This window comes from Eschrichtius robustus, chromosome 5 (genome assembly GCF_028021215.1).
Source record: "Eschrichtius robustus isolate mEscRob2 chromosome 5, mEscRob2.pri, whole genome shotgun sequence".
Taxonomy (NCBI): Eukaryota; Metazoa; Chordata; class Mammalia; order Artiodactyla; family Eschrichtiidae; genus Eschrichtius; species Eschrichtius robustus.
In genome coordinates this window covers 24,706,062-24,730,002 of record NC_090828.1, presented here as the reverse complement: position 1 = coordinate 24,730,002, position 23,941 = coordinate 24,706,062, and the positions used below count along the sequence as shown (strand labels likewise).

General features: G+C 38.0%; 1 protein-coding gene and 1 pseudogene across 1 annotated transcript in view; one reads left to right on the top strand and one right to left on the bottom strand.

Annotated features, from left to right (window-relative positions):
* ERBB4 (erb-b2 receptor tyrosine kinase 4) overlaps window positions 1–23,846 on the bottom strand; it is a 1,107,258-nt gene extending 1,083,412 nt beyond the window's left edge. Inside the window, exon 1 of the mRNA XM_068543793.1 lies at window positions 23,765–23,846. Within this exon, the coding sequence (XP_068399894.1) occupies window positions 23,765–23,846 (82 nt within the window). The remainder of the gene's footprint in view (window positions 1–23,764) is intronic.
* LOC137764756 (large ribosomal subunit protein uL13 pseudogene) lies at window positions 606–1,223 on the top strand (annotated as a pseudogene).
* Window positions 23,847–23,941: the final 95 nt, after the last annotated feature.

The following is a 23,941-nucleotide window of genomic DNA, read 5'->3' as shown; positions in this document are numbered from 1 at the left end:
AACCAAAATAATAATAATCACTTCTACAGATATAAGACAACAGAACATTTTACTCCAACTAACTTCTCCCTTTATTTAAATTCATGATTGTTCACAGTCAACAGCAACTGTGTAGATTTAATGCACTAAAACTGTTAAAACATGCTTTGCTGCACTGTGATAAAACCTCCTAAAAGAATTACTGACAACACATTTCCTTAAATAAAATATCCAATTTTTAATATTGTCTAATGGTACTGTCCCCTCCCTCTTAAAACCGAATTTTAATGACTACATTTGCTACAAAGAAAGTTAGAAAGGTGCTCAAAAGCAATGATATCCACATTAAATTTTCACTTTATTGTTTAAATACTACCCTTGTTTACATAATTTTCATCATTACTCAACTGCATTAGTTTTCATACACACCCATGAAACATTATATACCTACACCAAATCTAGTAATATGTGTTAAAAATCACTGCTGCATTTAGAAGTAACCTGAGGCACAAAAAAAAAATAGGAAAAAAGCAACAACGTAAGTTGAGTCACCTAAATGTGTTACTGTAAATATTTCATGAATATTGGAAGATTAACTGCTTTCCGTATCTTTCCCAGGCTGCTGCCGAAGATGGCGGAGGGGCAGGTCCTGGTGCTCGATGGCCGAGGCCATCTCCTGGGCCGCCTGGCAGCCATCGTGGCCAAGCAGGTGCTTCTGGGCGGAAAGGTGGTGATTGTGCAGCTGTGAGGGCATCAGCATTTCTGGCAATTTCTACAGAAGCAAGTTGAAATACCTGGCCTTCCTCCGCAAGAGGATGGACACCAACCCCTCCGGCGGCCCCTACCACTTCCGAGCCCCCAGCCGCATCTTCTGGCGGACAGTGCGAGGCATGCTGCCCCACAGGACCAAGCGAGGCCAGGAGGCTCGGGACCGCCTCAAGGTGTTTGATGGGATCCCGCCACCCTATGACAAGGAACAGCGGATGGTGGTTCCTGCCGCCCTCAAGGTTGTGTGTCTGAAGTCCGTGTGGAAGTTTGCCTACCTAGGGCGGCTGGCTCGTGAGGTTGGCTGGAAGTACCAGGCAGTAACAGCCACGCTGGAGGAGAAGAGAAAGGAGAAGGCCGAGATCCACTACCGGAAAAAGAAGCAGCTCCTGAGGCCACGGAAGCAGGACAAAAAGAACATAGAGAAGAAAACTGACAAATTCACAGAGGTCCTCAAGACCCATGGATTCCTAGTCTGAGCGCAATAAAACTGTTTATTCTTAAAAAAAAAATGCTTCCAGTATAGGGGACAAAAACTGTGGAAACAGTTTTTTAAACGAGTATGTAATATTTTATTTCAAGATATATTTAGTAAACATTCATTTATTTATATACTGGAAAATATAAAATGATAAAAAAGAAATAACTGCAACTTCAGAAGTATGAAAAGTTTAGCCTGTACAAAGGAAAAGAAAATAAATGCTTTTGAATATATGTGTGACTAAGGCAAATAACTTCTCTCTCTGTGTCTTAAATTTATTTTCTGTAAAATAAAATACCTGGAAAAATTTATCATTTTAAGAATTCTACCTCCAGCCAACAATTCCAAATCTCATATATATTAGAAACACAGCAAACATTAAAATGCATTTAACATGGTAATCTGCAACCTCAGTAGAGTGTGATGAATTTACATGTGTTTGTTTATAAAATCACCCAGAGCTTCTGAGTATCTGAAGTGTTGTTGTTACTGATGTTCTTTTGTGGATGGCAAGTATATTAAATCCTACAGCCCTGACTTTCTTACTGATTGAAATAAACTAATTGTGGAGCCAGGGCCAAATATCTTTGGTCTTTGTACATCAGGCTGTCTGTTCCCACTGCTGTGCAATGTCTGTTAGGTGTTGGACAAATGAATGGCTAGGCAGAATGTACAAATAAGTACAACGGACTGAATCCCATTGAAGTATGTTTGCATGATTTCCATAAATTTCAATGTGACATAAGTCTAAGCAGAGGCTTTAATTTCAGGCCCACAATCACTGCAAATTTGTCTATATTCTCTGTGTAACATCTGTTGAAAATCTTAGAATAACTGGGAATCACAGTTAAAAATCAAAATTACCAAATCATTTAAATTTTTCATTGAGAATGAATTTAAAGGTCTTAGTTTTAGTTTGTTCTATAACATATGATTTTTTTTTCTTTATTAGGCATTTCAATGTTCAAAATTAATGTTTTTTTTTTAAGAAAGAGTAGAGTACAATGTGAAGAAAATGATATTCTCAGATCTTGAATTAGAAAAGCTTAAATACATATTGCCATCCTCGTCCAAAAACTGTATTTGTTCTCAATGCATCACTATGTTCAATTAATAAATTTATTTCAGTATAATATTTTGCTAATTGATGAAAACTTAACAGAAAAATATGTAGAATTCAGGGAGATGGCAACACACTCTTTATGATGTATCCACCACACCATTATTATCAACAACTATCTGAATGTTTAGAGTACAAGGTGTTTACCTGCAGTGTGTTGAGTGGTAAATTTAACATAGTAAAAACGGTCAGTGTAAACTTCCTCTTATTAGCATGAGAGTGACTGCGATCTAAGGTTGGTTCTGTTCTTCCATTCGCTTTTTTCTTCTCTCTCCAGCCATGGAAATACAGCTCAGTTATTTCTGCAATGGATGCAAGGTGAATGAGGCTGTCGTTTCTCCTTGCAGTGCTATTTATTACAGGTCACTGACATAATACAGCTATTTTTTAAATTAAAAAGAAAAGTTATATAGCATTATCTCACCTACTCGGGTATTTGAGAGGAATGTGCAGAGTGTTATTTATTTATACAGAAATCTGCCAACCGAGAGACATCATCTTGCTTTGAGGGGCCTCCTGCTGGCAAACTGAGCAGCCCTGTTATTATAAGAATTAAAACGCTGCACACTGTATGGAAGAAAACATAACACAATCCTATAGTGTGAAGCTGTCTGGAATTTCAACCTGTAAAAATACATTATTCCAATAAGGACAAAACTTAGAAAACTTCAAAGTGTATCACAAATTGGGATTATCTATGTAGTTTCATTGTTCTCAGCTATGAGATACATACGTTATACATATTTAATGCATAGTTATATTATGCATGATATGACAATATCAGACCTACTTTGATCATAAACCAGTCTAATGCACTAATAAATTAATTGATACGGAATTGATTTTCTAGATAAGTACATCTCAGTTTGCAGTCTGAGAGACAGTGTCTATGCCTAGAAAAATAATCTTAGAAAACAGAATTCTAATCATTGTCTCTGATCTCAACTACAGATATGATAGCAATTAGTTCTTCCTCAATAATGCCCTCACTGCAAATTACATTCAAAAATGAATGTCATTTCTCACTTACACATTACATAATTTCATCTCAGAATTTCCCAAGACCCATCTAAGAGTCCTGGGAAATAAATGAACGTTTAATAGCATCAGGGCTAATAAATATACTTCAACATTTTCATACTTGTAAAAACTACAGAGCATAACACAATGCATTAAGAGAATTGCAGTGATGCATGGAACCAATGAGAATCAAAATATTTGTGTAAAAATAAACATTTGGGGCGCTACAAGGCTCCAGTAGGTACAATTTTGATCCTTGTTGTGAAGGACAACTTTGGCAATTCACTTATACTTCATTATTTCTAAAGAGTTGAGTGAATAGAGAGCTCAAGTTGTTACATGAACTAGTTCATAGTTGAAATACTGTATAGGAATAGGAGGGAGAACTGGCAAAAAGGAATTAACTACTGTGCTGAGGTAATATCTGCTGGCCTAGCCTCTAACTCCTGCTGGAGAAACAGTGATCACGGGAGGGGGTGGGGGGGAATATAAGGTCTTAGGACACGAATAGTTGCATGTCAAGCCCTAATCCTAGAGAAGATTTCTTTCACAAGTACTGAGACTATTCCAAATAGGGATCACAGTCAAAAGGGACAGCTGTTTATGACCTCCTCTGAAAATAGTTATTTGGGACTACCACTGCTGCCCTTCTTGCGTGTTCCCAAAATCATGTGCACTGATGTTCCTAATCAAGATTTCTAGTGGAGAGGAATGAAAAACCTATATAACCAGTTTTCCTAAATTTTATTTCTCAAAGTGCAAATAAATCCAGAGAAGCTTGCTATCCTTCCTCTTAGCAATATAACGTAGTATAGATCATTCATCCCTGAATTTTTTTAAAAAGTACAATAAATGCTACTCAACTGGAATATTTTAACATTACTATTAGAAACATAAGAAATATGATTTAAACTATGAGTTACGGGGCTTCCCTGGTGGTGCAGTGGTTGAGAATCTGCCTGCCAATGCAGGGGACACGGGTTCGAGCCCTGGTCTGGGAAGATCCCACATGCCACGGAGCAACTGGGCCCGTGAGCCACAATTACTGAGCCTGCGCGTCTGGAGCCTGTGCTCCGCAACAAGAGAGGCCGCGATGGTGAGAGGCCCGCGCACCGCGATGAAGAGTGGTCCCCGCTTGCCGCAACTAGAGAAAGCCCTCGCACAGAAACGAAGACTCAACACAGTCATTCATAAATAAATAAATAAATAAATAAATAAATAAATAAATAAATAAATAAATAATAAATAAATAAATAAATAAATAAATAAATAAATAAATAAAAACTATGAGTTACAAGGGGTTTTATGTAATATATGTATACCAAAATTTAATCAAACAATGCATACAACTTCCCAACTCTCTTCTTGGAAAAACTGCAAAACATCATGTTCTTTTTCAGGAATGTATTGATGGTGACAGTAGCTTTGGTGATATTAAAGCTACTGCATGAAATGATAAAGGGTAAATAAAATGGCTATTGGAAACTGGCCTCACTAAATCTGAGGAAAATAATTCATTTTAAAAATCAATAATTTTCTGCTTTTAAGCTGTATTCATTTCGGGCAGATATGTCCACAGACAACCCATTTTAGTATATTTGCAAAAGCTAAATAAAGGAACAAAATGATTTCAAATAAAACAAAATAAAAGTTAAAAATCCAAAGTGCTACACCCAGATAAAGACTGTACATTAAATAGCACTGAAGGAAATAAGTGACACAATTAGAATCATAGCAAACTCTTCCTAATGTACAAGTGGAAAAGAGGAAAACTGCTTCCATATTTGGTGATAGGGGTTGGGGCAGGGGGTTAATTCATAAACACATGGAACCCTAACAAATCCTATAGTATTTAAACACAATAATGATATATTTTAAATAAGAAAGGCAAAATTAGTAATAAAACTGATAGAAACTGACTGCCCTTTCTAATGGGAAAGGCTCTCTAGACTGGTTTTTAAGTAGGATATTGACTGGCAGTGAAAGATTAAGACTGCTGTGTAAGAGAATGAGTTGGTCCCTGATTCATGGATGCAGTTAGAACCACTCATGGGTGGAGGACAGCAGGGTCTAAAACAAAAGCCAGCATGGAGTGAGATAAAGGAAGGAGAGACTGGCTGAATGTTACGTGGTGGTCATTTCGTCTCTAGCATTTTCATTTACCCGTTCAATATCCCTGCCTCTCTCATAAACTCAGCATATTGTCTTTCTTTAAACTCAAACCTTGAATGTTAATTACTCTCATTTCCCTTACCTCACCACTGAATAGGACTAATCCAAATTACACCACCAAATACCTGGTTAAAGGTTACCATAGTAACAACAATTGTCATTTACAGAATATATTCATGAAGTTTAATCTGCTTATGGTATCTTCATTTAAAATATATCAGGGCATCTTAATTGGATAAATATCCTTTAAAAATTTCTTTGATTCAAATATGCAGATAACACTTTTTTTCTCTAAATTTATGATCAACCATAGGTTAAAGAGAATGTCATATTAATGATAAATAATAACAAAATCGATGGAGGAAAATCAGTGGTATTGACTTGGATTATAGTTTAATACTCCAGTTTCAGTCTGCATTTAAGAAAAAATTACAGTTGTATCTACATGAAATCTCAATCCCAAATTCAACACCTGCATCTAAAAATCATGTAAAATTTAAGAAGATTCTGGCATGTGACAATTATTTTGTGTTACTATCTTCACATCTGAATTTTTAGTAATTTAACTGCTACATTAAAAGGTCTTAATTGCAAGAGTATAACTCATAGTGTGTCCCAGAAAGTCTGATAGAACTTAATCACACACCCCCACTGTCTATATTATTCTGAAGCACCACCTGTCAGCTGAGCAACATAATGGCATGTGACAGAGCTTGTGAACCAAATTTCTATCTGTCTCTCAGTCTAAAGACAATAGCCTAAATAAAAATGTATTTTTTTATTTCTTATGCTGTAATTCACAGCATCTTTGAAAGTTTCCAGACTGGTAACTAAGAGAAATAACTACTTTCTTGATCTAACTCACTGGCAGTAGGGAGGTTGAGGTTGTTGCCAGAAAGGAAGCAGTCAACTTTAGAAGAGCAAAAACTGCCCTTCCCATTAGTAATACTGTTTTGCGGTGTTCCAATGTTAATCAGCGAGTGAGCACAACTTGCAGAGCCCTGTGAATTAAAAACTTTATGATGATATGCATAGCCTTTGATTCCTTAAATATCAAAATAAATGTATAAAAACCATGACAGAGGGAAAGAATTTAATAATCACAGCAATTTACAGACTGTCTTCTATGTGGAAAAATCTGTTTAGTATTCGTAGATAGATGTAAAGATTCTGCTCCAGCGTGCAGAAATTTTTCCAAAAATACATTCAGTCATACATTATATTAGTTGTGCCCTATCTTGAAAAGTTTAAATGGCTATAAAATATAACATAAAGAGTTATCTCATGAATTTGATTAAAAACCATTTTCTCTTGAAGGTGCTTTAAAAAACAATAAGGATGAAAGGACAGAGGACTTGAGTTTGCCAGGTAAACATAAATCTTTGGAACAAAACTGTCTCCCTAAGCTCTTTTTTTAATACCAAAACTGTAAAAAAAAAAAAAAGAGAATATGAAGGAAAAATGATTTCAGAAAACTGCCCCTCACAGGGAGCCAGATTCTTTCCCAAATAGTCGACTTACAGTACTCATGCCTATCCATATACACAATGCTTCTGCAAATCAATACTGCATCACCTGTTTATAAACATAGGACATAGAACTGCTGTTCAAATTATGAGAAAGGGGAAGTCCATGGTCTGCTCATATTTAACATTTTGTAACTTTAACTGTATGATGTTTCTTTTTTTGCTTTTAACTGCCTTAGCTATCATACTACTAATACTATAGTGTACATAATGTAATTAACTTCTGAGCATCTATGTGATAGATACTGTTTTATATGTACTACCTCATTTAATCTTCATAAATATGAGGTTGATCTTAATATTAGATGCCCTTTTTAGATGAGAAAATTGAAGCTTAAAAAGATTAAGAAATTAACCCATCTTCACATGGTTAGTATGCAAACCTGGGCTATTTAATTCTTAAGTCCCTCTATTTAACCTCTACTTCAACTCTTTGCAATATTTCACTTGATATTATCGATTTTAAAAAGTGATTAAACTGGTTACTCTATTTGAAGTGTTATAAATGTACTGAAATTATAATGTGACAATAGAAAAGTAGCATATATTGTTAATATACTTGATCATGTTTCCAAGATTTGCATATTCACAAATATACCTGGTTATTAACAATTATTACGGGCATCAAATAAAATAATTGTTAATGGCCTAAAATAGGTAACAAATGAATCTATATTGTCAATATCCTTCTTAGAGGTTTTAGTTTATTTTCTTATATAAAATATTGCAATTTGGACCATGGAAAATTGATAGTTAGGAGCTTAGGCATTGCTGATTGGCCACCTGCACAGATGTTTCCCATTTGGTAAATTATTAAATCTCTCTAAATTTCTGTTTCCTTGACTGTAAAATGAGGACAGTAGTGGCCATGTTGTGTAGACTAGTTGAGATATTGTATGAGAAGTGCTTTTAGCACACTTCCTGACACAGTAGTCCTTTAGTAAGTATTAGATATTATGACTTGTTGGCTTTTTATCAATGAAGAATTAGTTGTGTTGCATAGAAATTTATACCAATTAAGATTTAAAAAGCACACTACATAGTGAAAAGAGAAAAGTAAAACGTTGGACTGCTTGAGTCAGAGATACTGGGTAGATCCATGTAGAGATACGCAGCAGGCAGTAGCGACAGGAAGGAGGGGAGCTCTGGAGAGAGGTAAGAGCTCAGAATAACTTACACAGCGTTGAGATGGGGAAGGGATCCAGAAACTGAGACAAAAAGGTAATGAAGAGGACCAAGGCCAGAGAGAAGCTTGAGAAAGACTTGTTGAGTGGGTTATCTTCATTCACTGCCTCTTTAAAGATGGATAACCAAAATCTTAAGTCTAAAGTATACCCAATAGTAGCCAAGTAGATTGTTAGAATATTATCTCTGTTGAGAACTGACTCTGTGATCTTGGCCAGTTATGTCATTCTGAGTCTCAGTTTCCTTATCTTTAAAATGGAGTTAATACCGCTTACCATGCAGATTTTAGGGAACACTGGAACGAATGCGTAAAAGTACCAGCACAGTCACAGTGCTCGCTGCAGAGGAAGCATTAAAATGGATATAGACTGAGACAGGAGAGGTGGTAAATCAGAAAGACTTAAGGCAGAAGGTATATAAGGTATATAACAGGAATGCAGTTTTCATACCAGGAGAACCTAAAAGAATGTTAAAAGAATGGCAACAAAAGAAAAAAGCAAAACATTTCATTTAGTGTAGATCTTACAGTATAGATACAAAATAGGTAGTAAAAGAGATGGAAATGTCAAAGGCCTTGAAGAAAAATATTTCCTAAGCAGACTGAGAAAGGTTTACTTTATTTGTAACCAACTGAAGCATGCGTATGTGCCTTCATCTTTTTATTTCCTTTTGATTTTTCAGTCCCTTTAGAAAAGTGCTTCTCTTTTGCTCTGGTTTCTTAACACTTTACCCTCCACTCAGAACTAGAGGCCTATTTTTCTAACTTCCTGCCCTGCCTATGTCCTCACCTTCTTATATATGTTTCTCCCTCTGGTTAAGTTAAACCCAGTCTTATAAATACCTGCTGGCATAAACCCAGAAACACAATGAAACATTTGTATACTTTTATTCTGTATCATGTGGTTTTTACAATTGAGAATGATTTATTTCTGATAGTACATTACATTAGAGGTATGAAGGTCTAACGTAAACACTACTGAGAAAAAATAAGAGCAAAATATTTTATATTTAAGGAAACCAAACTTTAAAATATCCTTCACATATCCACAAATCTATTAAGGACAGGTAGATGGTGAAAAGCATTTGGGTGGGAATCCCAGTCACAGAGACAGAGAGTGTGGCTTTCACTGCCTCTATTTTTCAGAGACCAGGAAAGGATATTTGGGCATGACATGCTTGTGACAGACCCTCAGGGTGGGAAGGGCCCTCAGTGGCCACGGAACCCAATCCCTACTCCCAACATCACTGACCAGTTGTTCTTCAGCTGCCTCATTCATTCTTTATCATCACAGAAGAGGTTAGGTAAGACTTTACCACCCCACACACATGAAGGAACTCACCACCTCCCAGGACAGACCATTCCAACTTTGGGACGCTCTAACTGTGAGAAACTCCTTGATGGTGTTCAACCGAAATCTGACACCTTACAATTTCAAACAGCTGCTAATGTTTCTGTTCTCCAAGGCTACACAGAACAGTGCTAATCCCTCTTATGTGTAACAGCCCTCCAACTCTTGAAGATAGTTATCATGTCCCCTTCCCAAGCCTCCTCTTTTCCATGCCTGGCATCTCCTTCTTTCTTTAATCATTCTTCAAATGAAATGGAACTCCATTATTTTGTTGTAAATATAGTTTTCTTTGCAAAATAATAAATCACATGTCCAAATGAAGTTACGAAGAGTATCATAATTAAGCTGATATTCACAACTTCTTTCACAATATTACATTTTAATCATGTAAAAAAAATTTTAATTGAATGTTTTCTTATCCACCACAAATGAAAAGAGTATATGTGGTGCCCTCAAGGGACAGACTCATATCTTACGTGACAATACACACTCGTGGGGCAGCTGACACTTTGCCAGATAAGCTGTTCATTCTGATTAATAATATAAGCATGTAATATGTTTATTCCCACATAGTTATGGCAATCGCAAATTCAAATTGTTGTGATTCTTCAGCAGCCCAATTTAAAGACACACATCACACATCAGCACCTGCCTCACTCTCAGGAAAATTCTCAGCATCTGCTTTATTTGAGTCCTTTGGCCTGCCTCATTCATATGATTTGCTCCTAGGTTAATTCAATTGCGAACCAGTGACATCCTGTCTATTGTTTTTAAGCCACTTCTTTCCAAACTTCAAGTCAAATCATTAGTCCCTAAGCTGTGATACACAACTTAGAAACATGCCTCCTTCATACCGGTTAATACTTAATGGCGGCAAAGTTAGTATGATACTGTTCACATTCCTATTTTTTAAAATACTTATGGCAAAATTTTTATTACGTGTAAGAGTAACATTCATAGTATTTAGTGACCATCACAGCAAAAACACATAAGAATGGATCACAGTATATGCCAAAGCAGAGATCTGAAGGTCCCTGATTGTGTCAGATATTAATTCTTCAGTTGTTTGATCTGGGAAAGTCTGAGGGAGGGATGCCAGGGGAGGGCTCTAGGAAAGCCAATCAGTAGGAATATATTTTAATATTTTATCAAACAATAAAAGCATAAGGAACATAACACTTGGATACTAGTCCTGGTAATGGAATATACTTTGTTGCTCATACCCTTACACAAAGGTTTCTAGGATTTTGAAAAAGCCAAACAAAAGTCTCAACATTCTTACTAGAAATAAAAAAGACATAAAAGTTATTTTTTCATATATTTGAGTAGGAAGCATTGAAAAGCATTTGATCTTGACCTGCTATGAAATCAAAGACGTCTTTAGCTTAAAACCTTCCTGTGCTATATCAGCATATATACAATTACTACAGACTTTAATCAAGAGAGAAGCTGTCTGAAAAAATTAACCTTGAAATAACCACTGAAAATATGATGAGATGAACAATTCATGAATATGAGAATTATTCTCTATAGTGAGCTTGATTATGGAGAACACAGTCTTGAGCCATGACAAAGCTCTAGCAGGTATATAAATAATACTATAACTTTTTAGATACCTTTACAATACACTATGATAGAAAAGACTTTTGTGATGTTTTTTGAGATATTCTCAAACATGGATATTACTGTCCAAATTCCTGGCTTTTTCTAGGATCACGTTTCCATCAAGTGTTACATGTTTTATGACATTTTTTTCAGACAAGTTAGTCTCACTTAGGAATTCATTAAAATTTATTCTTTTGGATGATGACACTTTTTACAAAGACCAAGATTTGGGTTTTTTTGTGTGTTTTGTTTTATAGCCACTTCCTGATAATTACAGTGGATCTCTTCCTGTTGGCTTATCCAGCAGATGAATGACTAGTTCCAGAATATGCATCTAACCACATACCAGATTTGAATCAGAAAATTATCATAAAATGGGACTTCTGATTCACTCACAAATAGTCAAAATCCTTAAATATCCCAAGCCCAGTATATATGTCCGTGAAACAAAGATAGTTTGGATGTTTTGACATATTTTATTTTCAGCAGACCTGGAACAAATGAAATGTTTTTGTTTTTTCCCTTTTTCTCATTAATAAAATCTACCTTCACAGTGTTCATCCTGCCAGTGAGAAATGTGGTACTTAACAGAAATTTATTTTTATACAGCCTATAAATGTTGAGTGAAAGCTGTTAAACTGTGGGAGACAAACTTCATCTGTACCTTTTCAAAGAGTGGCTGAGTCAGTTTGTAGGAGTGAAACAGCATGTATCAGATCTAAATTTGCTAAACAAAATTAGCTGCCTGCCATTCTGTTTGTCTTATCTCTTTCTCTGGCCCATGGTGTGCTAATTCTGGCCACAAGCAATATAGTAAGTACAGAAAAAATAATAAATGTCCTTTTCATCAACAGTTACATAAAATGTTTTGTCAATTTCAATTTATCTCAAAGTTTTTATATTTTCATATTTCATTCTGCACTTAAAAAAGAAAAGAAAAGGAAAAGGCCACTAAAGAATTGTATCTGAATACCAATCACCTCAGTTTCCATTAATTCCAAGTACACTTTTAGAGGTTTCGATATATCACCAGGGACAATGGGGCTGCTAAATTTGAAGTTAAAACAACTGGGAAATATTAACTGTTTAGCTGATATATTTACACAGTAAAAGTGTGACTTGAAATACTAATCCTTTTATTGTTACTTAAATGTGTTAATATATTAGTAGTTAAAATATTACCAAATATCTGAGCTGAGTACTGATTTTAATTTAGATGCATTGTTTCATTCACAGCTAATAATGTCTATTGTAGTTAAAATGGTCACATTTAACATAGTCAGAGGGTAAAAGTCAAAGATAGATTTTTTTTTTTAACTGTGCTAAATAACAAATGATTAAAAATTCAATGAGCTGTATTTCAAGTGGTAGGGCCTTAGTAATATAGTTTTTATATACCAAAAGTGACAAGATTCTTTTAAATCACAACATTATAAACCAACCATTATGAACTACAGAATTGCATTAAGAGACAGCATTACATGACCCATTTAAAAAACATGGTATCAAGAAAATATATATATACCTGGATGAGGCATGTTCATATTCAGAGTGGAAATATTTTGAAAATTATCTCTACAGACTACATTATTTCATCCAAAGATATACTGAAGTGCTTTATAGTGTGATTTTACTCTTTATGACAATTTTTTTCTCGAAACAATGCATTCTTCTACATTAATAGTAGACGCTAGCTACGTGCAGTAGGAAAAAAAAATAAAAATTATATAATGACACCCAAAATTCACACTAAATAAGAAATAATATGACTTCTTAAAATGTATAATTTTCAAACATAGGCAGAAGTACCATAAAGTTTTGTATAAAAGGCTTCAGCTTCAGAGCCCCTCTCTTCCATTGGTGCCTCCCAAGGACCTGTACTTAATTTGTATTTTTATTTCTGTATCGTTTTTTAAAGAGGTTCCCCAAACTGCATAAATGCAGGTCCCAACATCTTGGAAATGCCCCTGCTTTGAAGTTTTCTCAAGAAGACAAGGCTTATATGATGATTTCCTTAATACATACAACACACCACACACACACACACACCACACACACATGCACAAAAAGACCTCTGGAGAATAGAAAGGATGAGGAGAAATGCAGAGTAATCCAAAGGAGGACTCCTCGAATGATAGATTTATTGGATAAGTTTCTTCAAATGGCTCCAGGGAAAGTATAAAGAGCTGTTGACCTGAAGGCAGAAGGATTTGGTGCGCTGAGCATTCTTTTCTCCCACAGTGGGGCAGGTAGAGTAGAGGAGCCACGCCTTTCAGAGGGTCACTAGCTCCTGTGGCTGGAGAAGGCATGAAAGAGGAGGAGCAGCAGACGGCAGAGGCAGCTGGCTCAGAACACGGCAGACATGTAACTGCACCGACGGATGCACCAGTCAGGCTTCACCCTTACAAACTGCTTCTTTATATCTCTATTTCCTCATTTACAAAGTAGGAACAATGATCCCTGACTCAAAGTTTCTTCTCAGGGATTCTTAAAGGAAAAACAATCAGGAAAGTTCTAAGAAATTTTTCAGACAGAGGTACTAATGTCTCCATATGCAATTTTCTCATTAATAGATTACTCTGCAGACTGTTAGGTAAGTTGTGAAGTTACATTAACTCTTTCAGGACGTTATAAATTAAGGTACACTTAGGGCACCACAGTGACCTAGAAAGGTTGACAGTTTCTTGGAATCTGATAACCTGAGAAGAAATGCCTGGAAGAGCATTTTCCCTGGTAGAATCTGACCAGGGAAAATCTATAAATACTATAATCATTTCACCAATTTTCAGAATGCAGAGTGAATCATCTAAAAGAGTAGCTAAGAGAATCCCAGTCACCTCTCAGTACAGTTATGCTGCAAGTATTTCTTTTATAGGATCCTTTTCAAATGGGAGGCATATATCTAGTTGTCTATTTTAAGATACTGAGAAATCTTAGTATTAACAAAGTTGTGTTATTACATACATCTCGGAATAGAAAATGCCACATTCTGTCTGGAACCCTTTTTTCATGAAATCCTTATTAGCATTTCTCTGTAGGCAAATTCCTCCCAAGAGTTTGGAAAAATCACTTAATTAACATATTTTTTTATATTGTGTTTCACTGGTCTCATCTGTCCTTCTTTAAAAGAAAGGGGAAATCTAGCATCTTGAGCTTCTTATATGTCCTCCTCAGTGCCTAATACAGTCCTCAAACACACTGATAGGTCAGTACATGTTTACTGCTTAAACTGATTAAAATTTTAAAATAAGAGATAAGTAAGAAAAGCAAAGTAATGGTCACATAAAAATAGTATGCTACAAGACAGTTACATGTTTAAGAATGGTATTTATACATCTTTAACTCACCAAAAATAAAACAAATATACTTGGTACCAAATTATGAGCAGACTCTAAAAATGGGAATGAGGACAAATGATATACTCTTGGAAACACTCCATTGAAAGAAATACCCTAGGAAGCTCAAGAAAGCAACTAAGGAAATTCCCAAGGTAAACGTGTCTAATATCTATTATTAGGAATTCTATAATTATGTTTTTAGAACAGCTTACTTTGTGCACTTATATGGTTTAATTATAAACAATAACCATCCGTGAATGAGCTTAAAATTGTTTCAGCAAATGTATGTTATTCTTTCATTTAAAAAAATTATTTTTAAAGAGCTTACCATGTATGTGGCACCTCATTAGTCTCTGCAGGGTTTGATAAAAATGTTTGCTCTTAAAAAGTTAAAACTATAGAATGGTTTAAGATTAAATGCAGATAGGTGGTACAGATAAGGATTATAGATTAGGGTAGCAAATGAAGGAAAATCTAATGAAGAGGTATGATTTAATACGGAACTGGAAAGATTCAATAGTTTGGACAGGGAAGGCAACCAAGGGAGCCATGAATTCCAGGGAGAGGGGTCAGCAAAAGGAAAGACAGCAAGCAAGGCTCTGGAATACTGACTAGGTCAGCCTGGTTCTTAGACAGAATACATCTTAAGAAACTCTTAAGACTGGATCAAAAAGGAAACTGAAGACTATTTTAACAGGCTTTGAACTCTGCAATGGGAATCCATTGAAGGCTTCTGAATAGAAACTAGGATAATAAAAGTATTATATTAGCAATGGTCATCTGGCAGTGACAAGAGTAAGTCTTGGAGGTAAAAGGACATCGAACAAGGGGATGAGTAAAGAGGATCTTGCAGTAGCCTGCTCTGAGTTTTTAATGACTTGATGAGGTCAACAAAAGTCTTAGGGAATAGATTTTAATAAGCCATGCAATCAAATTTCCTTTGGGGGGGAAAAAAAACTTGTTTAACTGCTCTAGTTCTAGATAAAATGATCAGACAACAGGAACTCTTAAAAATGAAAGTGTGTGTCTAAAAGAAATATTATTCTGTTTTATTTTTATTTGGTTTTCATAGGTTCCCATAGAAAAAAAAATCTCATATTCTCATATCCTCTAAGCCTACAGGGAAGAATAGGAAATAATGACAAAAAAAGTTTTTAGTAAAAGGAGAGTTTGCTTAAAGCAAAATGCCATCCATGACTTCAATTAGCCATCCCCTGCTAGTGATGGGGACCCATCTTGAAATAGAAGATTGCATAACTTATTATTCAAGCTATAACCATACTAGACATAGTCATAGAACCTAGAGAATCTGTTGTCATTTTTTCAGTCCTAACCATCCATGAGATATCCTCAGCACATCATAGAAGACCAGCAGACACATTTTTTGAGAGCAGGTTTACAATCCCCATTAGTATCCTAAAAGCTTAAAACTTGGATGTCCACCTAACCCATGTGCATATGGGACTAGACATAAGTAAAGGTCAGAAGAGTAGTAAAGATATGGTAGGTAAAATTTATTGTTTACAAGTCTGATCTTTTTGGAAAATAAAGGAGTGCTTACTGCACCTTTCATTTTCTTCTCTCTAAACACTTTTAGACAACGTTCCAAATGAAATATAGAACATTCATAGAGCCTTGATTCCTATTACTTTAACTCTCTGGATTGAGAAACTGAGTCTTATATATTCTTATTCGTGTTTAGTATGCTTCAGTAACCCCCACAATATTGGAAATAACATGATTAACAGTAATGATCCTGAGCTAGCTCTCAAGGGAGAAGTTTACTGATACTGCAGAGGACGTTTCCTCGTGTCTATGTTAACGTTTTACAGAGGGGGACCCATTTTTATCACAAATTCCTAACAGGAAGTGACTCTCCCTGCCAAAACAGGTTTAAACCTCCCTTCTGTCACTATCCCCCATGAGAATGCTGATCATGTCCGAGAAACCTCTGGCGCTTTAGAGAAGTCAGGGACAACCAGAGAGAGTTAAGGTTAAATCAACAACATTCAAAGTCACAAGGACCAGAGGCAGCATCTTGCAGAAGCCAACTAGAAGGAGGCAAATGCACCACAGAAGTAAATTTATAAAGTCTTAGTACTTAAAGCTTAGCTTATGCACTTGTGCAAAGAATAACTGTGATCCTAGTAGGGCCTGAAGAAAGATGAGGACCCAACAAGATCAGTGGTTAAGATAAAGAACCTTGCATCTAAGGATGGGCCTGGATCAATCTGAAGTATTCCCATGGATTTGCTAGTTAAGGATCCCAAGCAACTAACTGGTCATGAAGAACCCATTGTTTACCCTTTATAATCCATTTTCTTAAAGCATGCATACTACTTAATACAGAATGAAGAAATAACCATTCTCTACTTATTGGTCATCTTCACAAAGTCACAGGTAAAAGAAACTCTTGAAGGCACTGTTATAAACAGATACTACCATCGGCAACCCTTACCTGACTTTCAGGGTCAAAATTCTATGTACAGAATAGGCACTACCAGGTGAATAGATCATCTTACAGAACTACACCTTAACAAAGTTTGCTATATTTCTTTAATCTTAAGGTGCTGTAAGTTATAAATGCAATCAATGATTATTCTTAAATATAAACTAAAGATGATGATCCTACAGTCTTCCCCTTGAAAAGAACTTCGCAGTCTGATAATTAAGCCCATGGCTCCAATCCATTTGTTTTCATTCAATCTTCCAATACTCTTTAAAAATAACCCAACCTTAAACTTTATTCTTTTTTTTTAAGTGTCTGCAACTTTTCAAGTACTTCTGTGTACGTTAAAATGATAGGAGTGTTGGGAACTGCCAACTAATTTATATTACCTAACTTCTCTGGGCTCCCAGTTTCCTCAGCTAGAAAATAAAAGGTGTGGACTAGATGAGTGGCTTTTAAATAGTGCTAGATTTCTGTAAAGCCAGCGCAGGAGAGTAGACACCAGAGTGGGAGAAAAGTGGGAGAGTGCCAAAGGCAGGGGGCACAAAGCTGGCTTCTCGACGAAGCTTTAACAAAAGACTTCTCCTTTCACCCTTTTACCTGTTTTAGATACCAGGGTTACACACATAAATTCACTTGAAAAAAAAGAGGTTCCTTTATAAAAATAATTGAAAACCAATGCATTTCTTTTTTCTAAAAAGTCTATTCTTTTTCTGTCTAGCTGAATCATTAAAAACATTCAAGATGTTAACTGTTTAAGTATTACTTTCAGCTATACTGATAGAGATGAGGAAATTGAGACACAAAGCAAGAAGTTTAACCTAAGATCACAGAGACAATGATTGTATGACCAGAATCTAATTCCCCTAATTTCTATTCTGCTGCTTTATTCTGTAGCATTCCACAACAGCAGGGCTGCTGCTGCACTACTGATAGCTCAGGCGTGCACCATTCCCATTAAATTCTATGTGGCTGCCGCCCCCTGGAGTTGTGCCAAGCAACAGGCCTGCAAAGCAATCACGTATTTAAAATGAAAATAACTATAAAACAATTACTACCTGTTCAAAAAAGCAGTTTAGAATTAGGACCCCAAATACCATATATTTCACCTCTATGTTATAAAAGTGAGACAGTTCTCTTCCCTCTTGAAAAATTAGTACAAATAGAAAGCACCAGTTGAAGTGTCAAATATTACAACAAGAAAGTGGCTTTAAAGCTTTGATTAAAGCATTGGAAAATAGGTCAATTTATTTAATAAACATGTCAGAATTATCAACAACTCGGAAAAAGCCAAATAAGACAAAATCTAAAGAGACCATAGAGCAATTCTGAAAAGTAGTATTTTGGGGAAATGGCCTTCAAATACAAATTCTTTAGACTTAATAATCTCTTTATTTCCTTTAGGCAGGTGCTCTTCTGACAGCAATGGTCTGTTAGAGAGCTTACATTATGTTTATTAACATATGTGTTCATGTTTTAAATATATCAACTAACTCATTACTGGGATGTATCTCAATATCACAGAAGGCTTTAAAGCCATTTTTCAGAAAAGGGCTATACAGTGGAGAAATAGAGAATGCATTACATGCATTTCCCCCTCAGGCATGCAAGCCAAGTCACAAAGACATGGAGTGAGTTGCTCAAGGTATTAAAAAGAAACTGGAGGAACGATGTCCCTACAATATAGAAATCCTGATTTGAACCAGCTGGCTATGTCCTGTGTCACACTTAGTCACACAATAGGTAGGCAAAATCTCCTTCAAATTACGTAGAAAAGCTACAGTTTCAGGAAACACTGATCTAAGATCTTTTCTATTTAAAAAAATAAAATAAAATTGAGGGATTATTTGTCATTATAAACTAAATTTCAGTCAGTAGGAATACTAGAAGGCATGAAAAGTAAGGTTTTACTTTAACTGTCTAATATTTATATTAATTCAGGAAATGAGTACTAGATAAAGACGCAATTTGGTTCCATATGGTCAAATGTAACATAGTAGAACATTTCTAAAATGATATAACCTGGAGAAAAGTTTATAATTTGATTAAATTCTGCCCTGCAACCATACTCAGTAGATCACTGTCAAAGATAACAGTGGAATATGCTTGACAATTAACTTTTGTAGAACAGCTATAGTCTTAAACATTCATAAGCTAATTTCAAGGTAAATATTAACATCTCGCCCTATAAAGCAGTATCTCTTAAAGGGGTGAAATCAAACAGCAAGTGCCAAAAAGTCTGCAGGTAAGAGAACATCTTTTTTGATCATTTGCTTCCTTTATGTTAGAGGCACTTACAATTTACACATGGATATCCAACAGCAGCAGGACACCGTAAAATAAAGCAAAAACTTGTTGCTATTGTTAATATATGCTAAATTTTTTAAATAACTGGATTGAAATAATACTGAAAACGATACCACTTTAAAACACTGCCATGTTTAAGACACACTAATTCAATTTATTTTCTAAAATGTGCACCTTACATAGTCATTAATCTCAAGGTGGCTCTAATCACAAGGCTTCAGAGCATATTTAGATAGAGCACATTTCCTTGCATCCCTAGCATCTTTTAAATGGCAGCAGTCTACCTCCCTTCTTTGGTCAAGAGGGCAAAAGAGGGAGAGAGAAAGGGAAAAGGGGACTTCTCTGTAGAAAGATTTGGCCTTGGAGTCAGGGTTTTTGAGATGTGCTAGTGATCTTGGATCGATGCTTTTTTATTTTCTTTCAGGAATAAATCTGAGCAATGGAATGGCTTGCGATTGTCCAGCCAACCAGCCATATCAGATTTATCAGAAAGAAAGAATGAAAACTGGCTCAGAGGACTCCTGCAGTGCCTGAGTGGCAGGTTGCTGGGAAAGGCACACACAAAAAGAATATCCTTAGTGATGATGTGGAAAACATATATTCATATGTGTAAACTCAATAAATAATAAGACGTAAAAAGGAATCTATAGTAATGGAAAAGGTAAATACATAAGACGGATGATAAATAGAACTTCTATTTAAGAACCAAAGGGATGAAAGCTCATGAATACTAGATACTTGAATCGACTTTAAAGAGAAAATATGATTTTTCCTCAAATGAATGCAAACTCCAAAAATCAGCCAATGCAAACTTAGGGTTCTCGGGTTAGAGCAAAAAATACGTAAATCTTCCATGAAGGGCATGCCCTGGTAAATATTCTAATGCAATTTCTTAATTAAGACACATATTCAGTGACTAAATGAAAATTATACATATAAAGGAGTAAGTACCTTGATTTTCAAAAAATTTGACTTTCTATGCATGTATGATTAAAAAAAAAAAAGGAGTTTGTTTTGAGAGAAAAAAATCAGAAATCAAGGAATCACGACACAACCAGAGTCATTCAATTTTATCATATCAGTCCACATTATAGTATATTCAAGTGATCTGCAGTCACAATACGTATAAATTTATTTGGAAGCATTCTGAAGAAAAAAAAGTATACCTTAGTCTAAAAAGGCTCCCTTTACATATATAAGAATTTCAAAATTGAAAGAAAAAAAGGGAAACTGTACCCATGGGTGTGCTTACAGTAAATACATGTAGGGAGAGAACTGATTTTTTTTAAATTATATTGAACATCTTTTCATCATTTAATTAAGTTTTATTAACCTTTTTCTTCTCAAATGTAAAAAAAAAACTAATTTTGGAGATATATCTTAAATACATAGGAAAAATGTATGTTCTTTTATAGAATGAAAAGCAGGCAAGCATTTTACTTGCAAATAGAAAAATGGGAACTGAACTTGTTCATATCTACTAAGGTGTGTAAGGGCATCACTTCAGTACTACTACATTTACATACATATATTGTACTTCAACACAAAGGTGATACTGATTATTTTTCCATCATACCAGGAAGACAGAAATTTTGGAATTCTTTTTGGTGGTAAAGGCTTTATAACAGCCACATAAAGGGCCTTTGACTATAATATTTCTAGATAAAATAAATCACTGGAAATGAGACAAAGCCCTTCAGAATTACTATCAAAAAAAAAAAAACTGTCTTCTCTAAAGTTGATTTTTTTTTCCAAGCAAAAGAGGAAAAATAAAAACAGGTCCTCTTCAGTTACAATTATTTTAATAAATATCTTAGATCTATACAACAGAATCCTGCCCCTCCCATATTTTTATTCTGTTCACATAGAGCAGTAAATAAGGTGCATTCCTTCTGCTTCTTAAGAAATTAGCATTTCAAAAATATGCCACTTTCCCCTGAACTCCAAGCGTGTCTAATAATGCGAGAAGCAGATTGTCTTCCCTCGTTTCCTTAATTTGTTTCATCTAAAAGCAATTCACTCAACATCTTGTCGCCCTCTGGCAGCTTAGTTTACTTATCCGCACTTAATTTCTCGTTTGGACCAAAACAAACTCCTCCAAACTGCTACTGACTGCTAACCGCGAGAGGGGAGACACGCAGTATGTATTTACTTGGGAACATACAGCCATAGGTACGTAGCCACGAACACACGCAGAGCCTCACTCATACCCCAGAATGTAAGTTGGTTTTCTAAAAGCACTACATTAAAACCAGCTGAACTTTCCCTGCCAGGTGCGGCAGGGCGGGGGTGGGGAAGAGCAAAAAAAGAAGTCCCGGGGGCATTTGCAGTTTCCAGTGGATCACCTTAGCGTGCGTGTTGCAATTACACCAGGGATGCACCCGAGAGCTTTTCTTTGTGCGGCCCTTTCATCTAGATCACTTTGTGTTTCGAACAAGGGAGGCTCGCCTTTGTGCCCCCAGAATTTCAAGTACAGAGTCAGACACGGAACAACAATGGCACGCTAATCCTCGCGCACTAAATGGGCTCACTTGTGGGCCTGACAATTCACGCGGGGAAGCGAGAAGCGACCAGCGAGGGCGCGAGCCGGTGTCGCCTGAGACGGGGAAGAGGACAGCTGCAGAACTAATTTGGATTACATTCCTTGCAGAAATTCTGAAAAGGGCTTTTCGGCATAGCTCAACCCCGAGCCGCACAGTTAATACCAAATTGCTGCGGACTCGGAGCCGGGTCCCCCAGCGGCTGAGGCTGCACCAGACGGCCCCCAGTAGGTCTCCTTGCAGAAATTCCTCTCGGCTAAGCTTGCGTGTCAGTCGCAACTGCTTTTGAATGGGTCAATGTGCATAATCAACCCATTGAGGGGAAATATGAAGGGACTCGGAGTGGGGAGGGAGATAAAAAAGGGATGTATCTAAGAGGCCGCTTGGAATCTCAAATCCGTGTTGGTGTAATTCCGGAGGTGGCTGGAGCTCGGGACCTGGTATGCATGAAGAATTTCGGAGTAATTGGGAGGGTGCAAACGTCCAGTACAAACGGCGCACACTGTGCCATTCGAAGGTCATTTTGAGAGGCTCGAGGATTGTAACTTGTTATTTACTAGGCGAGGAGGGGGAGGCGGCGGGGGCGGAGCGGGAAAACTACAGCGCGCTGTTTTCTTGGTGAGGTCAGAAGGACACCCTCCGGGGGCCTGAAGCTCTCCCTTTCGCCACTCCCGTGGGCTTTATCTTCTCTAGCTGCCTCCCACGCTCCCGCGACCAGCCCCGGATGGTTCCGGAAATCTCCCCGGCTCTCCAAAAGGCCCCCCTTGGCCGCGTCAGTCACCCGTTTCTCTCAGCCCTTTCCTGTCCCACTTTCATCCCCAGGAAACTCAAGTGTCAGAAACTTTGAGCTCCCTCGCCCTGCAGGTGCTGTCACTGGCCCTGCGGGCCGCGGCGCGCCGACCGCGCCGCGCTGCCTCTCCCGGGTCAGTGAGCCTCCTGCCGGGCGGGGGCACCGGGGCGCGAGCTCTCCGGCCGACAGTTGCCGCGCACCCAGCGCAGCCGCGCCCGCCTCGGGTTCAATCCGCGTGACGGGTCGGCTCGGCAGCCGCGCCCGGCAGTAAACAGAAGTTGGAGGGACTGCGGCCAATAGCAAGTTGAACTACAGGAAGAACTCTTCCTGGAGCCAAACTCAGAAACCGACGGGAAGGCCGGGCTCCCGGCTTAAGTATGTCAAGCCATTTTTTTTTTTTTTTTTTTTTAAGCGGTCAGGCAGGCAGGCAGGCAAGGAAGAGCCCCTCTAGTCAATGGGGGCGACGGCTGGGCACGCTGGCCGAAGAGGCCTAGCGTTGTGGGCCCCCGGGCCGAGGCGCGTCCTCCCGCCGCGCTCCGGCTCCCAGGCTGGGCTCAGGGCGGCTTTGACCCCGCAGGCTCGGGCGGCCGAGGGCGCAGCGGCCGCGGGCAATACACGCAGGTGCAAAGCCCGCTCTCTCGGAACCGCTCTCTCCACAGCCCTTCCGCTCAGCGGAGCCCAGCTGCCACCGCCTCGGGACCCCCGTCCTTCCCCGGCCCCGGGCGGGGAGCGCTTCTCGGAGGCTTCTTCCCTCGGGGGGCCCGGACCCGGAGAGGAGCGTCTCCCCTGACTCCGGCTTTGGGTCTCCCACGTCCTGCACAATGGGCGCCACCAGAAGGGATCCCGCTTAGGGAGGCTCACAGAAAACGCGCGAGAAAGAAGCGGGTGAGAGAGAGAGAGAAAAGGAGCGCAGAGTGATTTTTCACGATAACTAAACACAGGCACACGCAGAGGGTAAGTTTGGGGACAGAAAGAGAGTCGCACGAAACCCAAGGAAGAGGCTCGGATGGAGTGATCCCTCCACGCCCCGGAGCGAGCGTGTCTCCGGCTGGGCGAAGGGGGCGACGGAGCCACCCGGCACAGCTCTGCCGGCGGCCGCAGGGTCAACCGCGGGAGCGCGAGAAGGACCGCGACCCACCTGACTGAGAAGCGCTGGGCTGGACGGTCCCCGCCGCCACGAGAAGGCTCACCCAGACCCACAGTCCTGTCGCCAGCTTCATTTTTTGGAAGTCTCAGATCCCGTGCTGATAATTACATGTCCAAATGGCATATCCCCTTTCGGGCACACGGAGGAGACCCCTCAGCCGGGCGCGCG